General features: G+C 42.7%; 1 protein-coding gene and 1 long non-coding RNA gene across 5 annotated transcripts in view; one reads left to right on the plus strand and one right to left on the minus strand.

Annotated features, from left to right (window-relative positions):
* The window catches only part of LOC116690709 (uncharacterized), a 17,867-nt gene extending 13,029 nt beyond the window's left edge, over positions 1-4,838 (minus strand). Inside the window, exons 1-2 of the long non-coding RNA XR_004332341.1 lie at positions 4,828-4,838; positions 3,826-3,837 (exon numbers count right to left, since the gene is read on the minus strand). This is a non-coding gene — a long non-coding RNA (uncharacterized LOC116690709). The remainder of the gene's footprint in view (positions 1-3,825; positions 3,838-4,827) is intronic.
* Positions 1-8,636, plus strand: part of LOC116690692 (furin-like protease kpc-1) — a 298,529-nt gene that overhangs the window by 273,109 nt on the left and 16,784 nt on the right. For all 4 annotated transcript variants that reach the window (XM_032517860.1, XM_032517859.1, XM_032517857.1 and 1 more), the window contains exon 17: positions 5,580-5,706. In XM_032517860.1, the coding sequence (XP_032373751.1) occupies positions 5,580-5,706 (127 nt within the window). The remainder of the gene's footprint in view (positions 1-5,579; positions 5,707-8,636) is intronic.

Consider the following 8,636-nt stretch of genomic DNA (forward strand, 5'->3'; position numbering starts at 1 on the left):
AGTTCATGTGTAGAGCCCCTGGTGAGACTTGGAGCACCGTCTCATGTTGTGTCGAGCCTTTTTGAGTTTTTTAAAAAATGTTGATTTTGATGCTATCACAGTAGCGCCTCTAGCACTCCCATTCAAAAGGCCATTTGACCCAAAACAATGATACGATCAATCTTAAAAGTGGCGCTTCTGTCCTAAATATGCTTTTAAATGAAGGTTGGACTTGGGTACATTCACAAAAAGACCCTAGGTTGCATTTTGGCGTCTTCTTTGTCTCCTTTATAACTGTATTTGTCAATGGTGTTCTCTGTCCTGTCATTGTGTACGTGCATCTCTGTCTCATCTTTTTCCTCTCTATCACTATCTCTTTCTGAACTTCCGTCTCTTCTCCGGCTCATCCTCTCTCGCTGGGTCTCCCTTTCCTCTCCCTGACACCCGCTCTCGCCCATTTCGATATCCTGCCATCTCTCGCCCCTCACTAATCCCCTTTCTCTCTCTAGTTTCTCTCCCTGGCTTTGAAATCCTTCTCCTTTCCCCTCTGTTCCTCTGCATCTGCTAATCCTTCCATTTTCTTTGTCTGTCTTTTGTCTATCTATTTTATTTCTCCTTCACGTATGCCCTGGTTTGCTCGTAGCTCTCACACTTTTCATTCCACTGTAGTTACATTTGTTATCATGACAGTTGAGCAAATGTGGCAACGTGATATTTTACTGGTAAAGAGATTAGCATGTTTGTAAATCCAGAAATGGTATTTATGGATTTAAAGGTCCAATGTGTAGGAATTTCTCCCATTTAGCGATCAAATATCATCATGTATCAGATAATCAACTCATCATATACAGTATATTGCAATCAACTCTCTCGCACAACAGATTTCCAAGTATATATTCCAGCTACGGTAGCCTACACGCTTCAGAAAGCCGGTCTTTTGCTCTTTTTAATGTTTTCTTTTTCTGGATGAAGAAGACGACTCCTGTCCCTGAAATTTGGATTTCGAGTACGTGTGGTCCTCCATGTTTCCTTCTTCTAACTTGCCGGGGCCGGAAAGCGCCGTTAGCAGCATTAGCAGCACCAGTGAGTGTATCATGTGACAGCAAAAACGTGAAAGGTGGAGCAGTATGTCCCTCAACGGCTAACGTAGTTCAAGATGGAGCATGAATATGGAGAATCTACCCCAGTTCATGCAATGAGGAATGTAAAATTTAAAGCCAATAGGAAGACTTGGAATTGATGGTGGTGGTAAATATTCATGAAAAAGGACAAGTTTGTGAACACCGATTTTGACAATGAAAAACTAAAAATGTTACACACTGGACCTTTAATGGCCAGGAGAGCAAATGATGTTGAAAATGAACTTTAGCTCAATTACAAACAATCCGGCAACTATATTATTATTTGACTCATGAGTTTTCCAAACGACAGCGGGATCGCAGTGCAACGGAGAGAGCCGTGTGTACCCGGCAGAAAGGCATGCTGGGAGGCTGGCGGGCATGCAGGGCTTATCGATCCACCTGTAGCATCCAGCTGTTTGTTTAGCAACAACAAATCAATGCAGCGCTCGGCTGGGGGCCGCCATGCCTGGCCTCTGGTCTGCTGGGAGCACTCACACATACACTTTCACACACTCCCATATAGAATACATACACACACACACACACACACACACACATGCAGGCTGGCAGCTGCTCGGCAGATGTAGTGAGTTTATATGGGACGAAGTCTATCTGCTCCGGATTAAAGGAGCAAGTATTTACAGTTTGACATGATGTGATGTCTGCATATTTTATCCAATGTGAGGTCGATATTTTGTTTTTTGATCATAAAAATGGGATGAGCCGCAATGGATAGTTTTACTTTTACGTCCAATGTTTCCACAAGCTAGTTGACTGAAATACTGGAGGTGATTCAGAACTGCTTAAGTGATCAGCATGTAAATTGGGAGATATAACTCCGCTTCAATTGAGCGTTACAATTAATTGTTTCCAGTTGTGATAATCTTTCTGCTGGTCTGCATTGCCAAACGCACCTTTGAGCATGGGAGAGGATATTGTTCTATTTAAAGTCAAAAAGTTAAAGGTCTCATGACATGGTGCTCTTTGGATGCTTTCATACAGACCTTAGTGGTCCCCTAATACTGTATCTGAAGTCTCTTTTATATAGACCTTAGTGGTCCCCTACTACTTAGCGGAATTCTCTTTTATATAGACCAGATTGGTCCCCAATACTTGTACTGAATCTCTTTTATAGAACCATAGTGTCCCCTAGAACTATATCTGAAGTCTCTTTTATCTAGACCTGTGGTCCCGCTAATACTGATCTGCAGTCTCTTTTATATAGACCTTAGTGGTCCCCTAATACTATATCTGAAGTCTCTTATATAGACTAGTGGTCCCTATACTGTATCTAGTCTCTTTTAATAGACCTTTGGTCCCTAATACTGTATCTGAAGTCTCTTTTATAAGACCTTAGTGGTCCCTAATACTGTATCTGAAGTCTCTTTTATTAGACCTTAGTGGTCCCTAATACTGTATCTGAAGCCTCTTTTAATTAGACCTAGTGGTCCCTAATACTGTATCTGAAGTCTCTTTTTATAGAGACTTGTGCCCCTAATACTGGATCTGAAGTCTCTTTATATAGACCTTGTGGTCCCCTATACTGTATCTAGTCTTTTTATAGACATAGTGGTCCCCTAATCACGTATCTGAAGTCTCTTTTATAAGACTTAGTGGTCCCCTAATCTGTATCTGAGTCATATTTTATATAGACCTTTGGGTCCCCTAATACTGTATCTGAAGTCTCTTTTATATAGACCATAGTGTTCCCTAATACTGTCTGAGTTTTTTATATAGACCTGGGTTCCCCTAATACGTATCTGAAGTCTCTTTATATAGCCTTAAAGTGGTCCCCTAATACTGTATCTGAAGTCCTTTTATATATACGCTTAGTGGTCCCCTAATACGTATCTGACGTCTCTTTATATAGACTTATGTGTCCCTAATACGGTATCTGAAGTCTCTTTTATATAGACCTAGTGGTCCCCTAATACTGTATCTGAGTCTCTTTTATATAGACCATAAGTGGTCCCTAATACTGTTCTGAAGTCTCTTTTATATAGACCTGAGTGGTCCCTAATACTGTATCTGAATAATTTTATATAGACCTTTGTGGTCCCTAATACTGTATCTGAATATCTCTTTTATATAGACCAGGTGGTCCCCTAATACTGTATCGAGTCTCTTTTATATAGACCATAGTGTTCCCCTAATACTGTATTAAGTCTCTTTTATATAGCCTTAGTGGTCCCCTAATACTGTATCTGAAGTCTCTTTTATATAGACCTTAGTGGTCCCCTAATACTGTATCTGAATTCTCTTTATATAGGACTTAGTGGTCCCCTAATCTGTATCTGAAGTAATTATATATACCTTAGCGGTCCCCTAATACTGTATCTGAAGTCTCTTTTATAGAGCCTTAGTGTCCCCTAATACTGTATCTGAAGTATTTATATAGACCTTTGTGGTCCCCTAATACTGTATCGAAGTCTCTTTTATATAGCCATAGTGGTCCCCAATACTGTATCTGAAGTCTCTTTTATCTAGACCTTAGTGGTCCCCGTAATACTGTATCTGAAGTCTCTTTTATATAGACCTTAGTGGTCCCCTAATACTGTATCTGACTTCTCTTTATTAGACCTTGTGGTCCCCAATACTGTATCTGAAGTCTCTTTTATGACCTTAGTGGTCCCCATATTGGATCTGATCTCTTTCCCAAAATTCAGCCTTGGTGCAGAATTACAGCCTCTAGAGCCAGTCCACAATGAGCTTTCCTAGGACGTACCATTTTCTGGGTCTGTAGCTTTTTTTAAGGGGGGGGGGGGGCCTTGACCACCTGCCATTTTGCTCGTTGAAAGCCATATGTTCCTCTCTCATGGGTCCGCCAAATTCTCTGGGCAGCACAGCAGAGAAAGGGGAGGTAACCTTGCCCCTTATGACCTCATAAGGAGCAAGATTCAAGATTGCCCCATTCTCAAAGGCAGAGTAGGATATCCAGGGCTCAGTTTACACCTATCACCTTTTCTAGCCACTGGGGGACCATAGGCAGGCTGGGGGAATGCATATTAATGTTAAAAAAAACCTCATAAAGTGACATTTTCATGCCATGGGATCTTTAAAGTTTAAAGTCGTTGGTGTTGAAGTCAAAGGTTGAACACCAATGCCTGAAAATCAAGCATGATATTTGCTTTTTTATCCCATAAGTGTGTCATAGTGGAAGTCATATGAGGCAGTATCTGGAACAATATTTGTGTCAGATATAGTTTACTGAACAGTGTGTAATAACTTATACTATTAACCAAATCATAAGCGCCAATAAAATCTGAGCACCCACGTGTGGCACACTGCCAGTAGGCTACATTAATTAAAATGAAATTTAATAATTAGACTGTTTTATATATCATATTATTATTATGTCCCAGGGGGAAATTACAATTTACACTCTTGTTAGAAATCACTACACACAGCCTAATACACCCACACACACACCACACACACACACACACACACACACACACAACACACACCACACACACACACACCACACACACCACACACACACACACATGCCAGGACCTATTCATGCACAAATGGAGAGATGTCAGAGTGAGTGGACCGCCAGGGCTGACCGGAACCCTGAGCGGTTGGGGGTTACGGTGCTTGCTCAAGAGCACCTGGCAGTGCCCAGGAGGTAAAGTGGCATCTCTCCAGCTACCAAGCCACACTCTGTACTTTGGTCCATACTGGGACTTGAACCAGCAACCAACATCCCAAAACAACTCCCTACGGACTGATCTACTGCCACCCCAGCATTGCAGTTGGTGCTAAGTGGAGCATCTGTCATAGTGTGATTTGTTATTTGGTGGCATTGATTCTTAGTTTCCAACAAAGCTGATCGCATTTACGTATCAGTTCAACTTCTCATCTCCAATCCTACGCGTGAGAAGTGGCGCCGAAAAAGTACAGTATAAGAGTATAAAGATAGCCTACGTCTCAGCTTCACTATCCAGTTAATAGGCGTGTGTGTTTGTGTCGGCCGCTGTCCATTTCCCAAGGGTTCTGAAATGCAAAAAGTTTTGAACTACTTTTTCTTTTCTTGTTTTTTTGCACCCAAGAGGGTGGAAAACATAAATCGGCACTTACGAACCAATTGATAACGTTTTGGGCGCAGTTGCTCAATCTGTAGGGAGTGAGGTTGGGGAACCGGAGGGTCGCTGGTTCAAGTCTCCGTTCGGAGTGCAGCGCGCGGACTGGTAGCTGAAGAGATGCCAATTCACCTCCTGGCAAGGTGCCCTTGAGCAAGGCACTGAACCCCTCAGACGCTCAGGGCGCTGGTTCAGCACTGGCAGCCAACTCACTCTGACATCTCTCCATTAGTGCATGTGTAGGATGTGTGTGTACTTCAGGCCTGTGTGTAATAACAACAGAGTGTAAATTAGGGGATCAATAAAGAGAATTTTGGTCCAGACAAGTAAGTGTTCCATATCAATCAGGGTTTTGTGGTGAAATGCCCTTTTTAATGATGCGTTTGTTGTCCAGGTGACTGACCACAAAGGCACAGCGACGAGCTGCGTGAGGCCGAGTGATGAGGAGGCATCCGGGGCCCGGCTCAGTAAAGTTACACTCATCCTCTACGGCACCTACCACCCACACGGGACCACGCACGGTATGTGAGAGTGACAACCACTCGAGACACATGCAGACTGGGTGGAGAATGGAGGGTTCCTGTGGAGGTTTGGCACATGCTCTGAGTGTACTTTTGAAAAAACAACACCCACTTAAAGCCAAAGGAACTGATGCGTCAGTTAATTAAAAAGCACAAAATCTAATCACTAAATAGGTATTTCAAAAGTTTTTTTTTACAAGTGCAGCGCTGTGATGGAACCCGGGACTCCCACTTCCACCTGGCATCTTCAACTGAGGCCGTGCCGCTCAGGGGACCGTGATGTGTTAATTACAGCCTGACCCTGCTGCCCCTAACCCGACCCTACACCCGCTTCCATAGTGTGTCAGCTCCCCCGGTGATCACGGCCTCCACACACACACACACACACATACCTTGTTAGCCACACCGGCACAAAACCGTGTCCCTGTCGGGGTTTTTAAGGTTGTTAGAATCACCCAAGCATGCTGGGAGAGAGACATTGAAACAGACTTTCTTGTTAAATCTCTGTCAACGGGGCTTCCAACCGGTCAAGGAGGTCCTGGAATGTTGTGGACTTTTGAGAGATAGTCAGGAAAAGTCAAGGACTTTAACACATTTACTGGTCAAGTTAGGACATTTGTACAAATTTATTTAGTATTATTATTTTGTTGTATTTTTGGGGCATTTTTAGGCCTGTATTTGGATAGGACAGCTGAAGACATGAAAGGGGAGAATGAGGGAGAATGACATGCAGCAAAGGGCTGCAGGTCGGAGTTGAACTTGCAACTGCTGCGTCAAGTAGTAAACCTCTATATATGGGCATGCGCTCTTTCAGGTGAGCTACCAAGGCGCCCCAGGTGGGTTTATTTGACAGATGTTTCACTCATTATGTGCATTAACCCTCATGTTTTCCTTGGGTCAAATTTGATCCATTTTCAGTTTTTTCATCACAAAAGATAGGCTTACGAAATAAGATGAAAATGTCAACATTAGAAATATAGAATAACTGTGGAAAAACATCAAAAAAAGCAACCACAACATTGAAAAAGTGACAAAAATGTCAGAAAAGGCAATTACTTTTTCCATGGTTGACGGGAAGACAACACAAGGGTTAAAACCAGAATTTTAGCCCAACTTTATTAAACAACAGAGTACAAGGAAGGAAGGAAGGAAGGAAGGAAGAAAGGAAGAAAGAAAGAAAGAAAGAAAGAAAGAGACTTTTTAGGGCACTAATGTTCTCTAGCTCAGTTCTGGAAACCTGGAAAGAGATAGAAAGCTTGTGGAATTTCCCCACAGAGTCACAGTGGTAACCCTCTCTATCTGTGTGTGTGTGTGTGTGTGTGTGTGTGTGTGTGTGTGTGTGTGTGTCTTGCTCTGTTGCTCTCTCGTCTCTTTCTGTCAAGATGCTGATCTCTCTGTTGAGAAATCAATGGCTCTCCCTCCTCCTCTCCCTCTCTCTCTCCATCCATCCATGTATCCCTCCCCGTGCTCCTGGATCTAACCCAAGTTCAAGCTGTTAGTCAATCTGCTGTCTCTACACACACACACACACACACACACTCTCTCTCTCTCTCTCTCCTCATGCACAGGTTCTTACAGCGTTGCTATTCCTCAATCTTTTTCCCGATGACATCATTCTGTTGTAGTTTTACCGGCTCTGAACTTCACACACACATGACTATATTAATTTAATGTCCAGGCAAGCTCCTGCTACGCTGTGTGCAGAATATATTCAAACGATATTTAGATCTATGTCAATAATATACTGCATATAAAATACATGCGTTGAAATTTTTGCAAATAGCCTTATTTGCTTTTTTATTATTATTATTAGGACTTAGATGAGGAGATTGATACCATTCACAAAATTATTGGTGCAACGGATCACAAAAGGTTCGGAATGGATCTCGGGTTTGTGTCACTGATCGGATCAGTTTTTGGATCAGCACAAAGAAAGGGGCTACAATTAGTAGTATTTTTTAAATACTTTCCATTTATTACTATCATAAAACACAGCTCGTTCAAGCCGGGGAGCAGAGGTCACTTTCCCGGGGAAAACAAGGACTTCCACCCCCGGAATGCGGGTTCCTTGGGAGTGTTTTCATCCAAACCACAATCTTTGTCCTAAACTTTATAAGTTGTTTTGGTGCCGCACAACGCTCACTTTTTGTTGCCTATATAGAGATTTATCAGCACACTTAAAGTAACGGCAAAAAAATGGTTTCACACTTTTTTTACCAGGACCACTACTAAATATAAAGTTAGAGCATCAGGGCGATTAGCTTAGCAAAAACCCGTGATGTTGACCTTTTACCTTTGGACAGAACTGGGCCAGCTGTTATGCTAAGCTATGCTAACCGTCGTCTTGCTCTAGCTTCATATTTACCATACAGATGTGAGAGTGGTATCAATCCAACTCTTGGCAATAAATTAAACACGCTTTAAATGATTCTTTAATTGTCCTCTTCTATTATGAGATGCAACATATGTTTAAATCGGGACAGTGGCTCAGTGGTCGAGCAGTCGCCTGCCGATCAGGTTGGTAGTTTAATCCCTGGCCCGGCAGTCCCATGTCCAATTGTCCTTGGGCAAGACACTGAACCCCGAGTTGCCCCCGGTGCTGCCCCATCAGAGTGTAAATGTGTGTGAGTGTGCATCTGATGAGCAGGTGGCACCTTGTACAGCAGCCTCGGCTACAGTGTGTGAATGTGTGTGAATGGTGAATGGTTCCTGGACTATGGAAAAGCGCTTACACTGAGTAGTTGTTAAGACTAGAAAAGCGCAATATAAGAACAGTCCATTTACATTCATCTTATATCATGGATTTTCCAGATGTAGGCCACTACCTGGCCTGACACCTGAACAAAGTAGATGGAAGTATGTCACTTGAACATTATACCTGTATGTCAGGGGTCAAGAGCCTGAAGCGAAAAGTTGTTTTAGAACCCCCC

This window comes from Etheostoma spectabile, chromosome 6 (assembly GCF_008692095.1).
Source record: "Etheostoma spectabile isolate EspeVRDwgs_2016 chromosome 6, UIUC_Espe_1.0, whole genome shotgun sequence".
Lineage (NCBI taxonomy): Eukaryota > Metazoa > Chordata > Actinopteri > Perciformes > Percidae > Etheostoma > Etheostoma spectabile.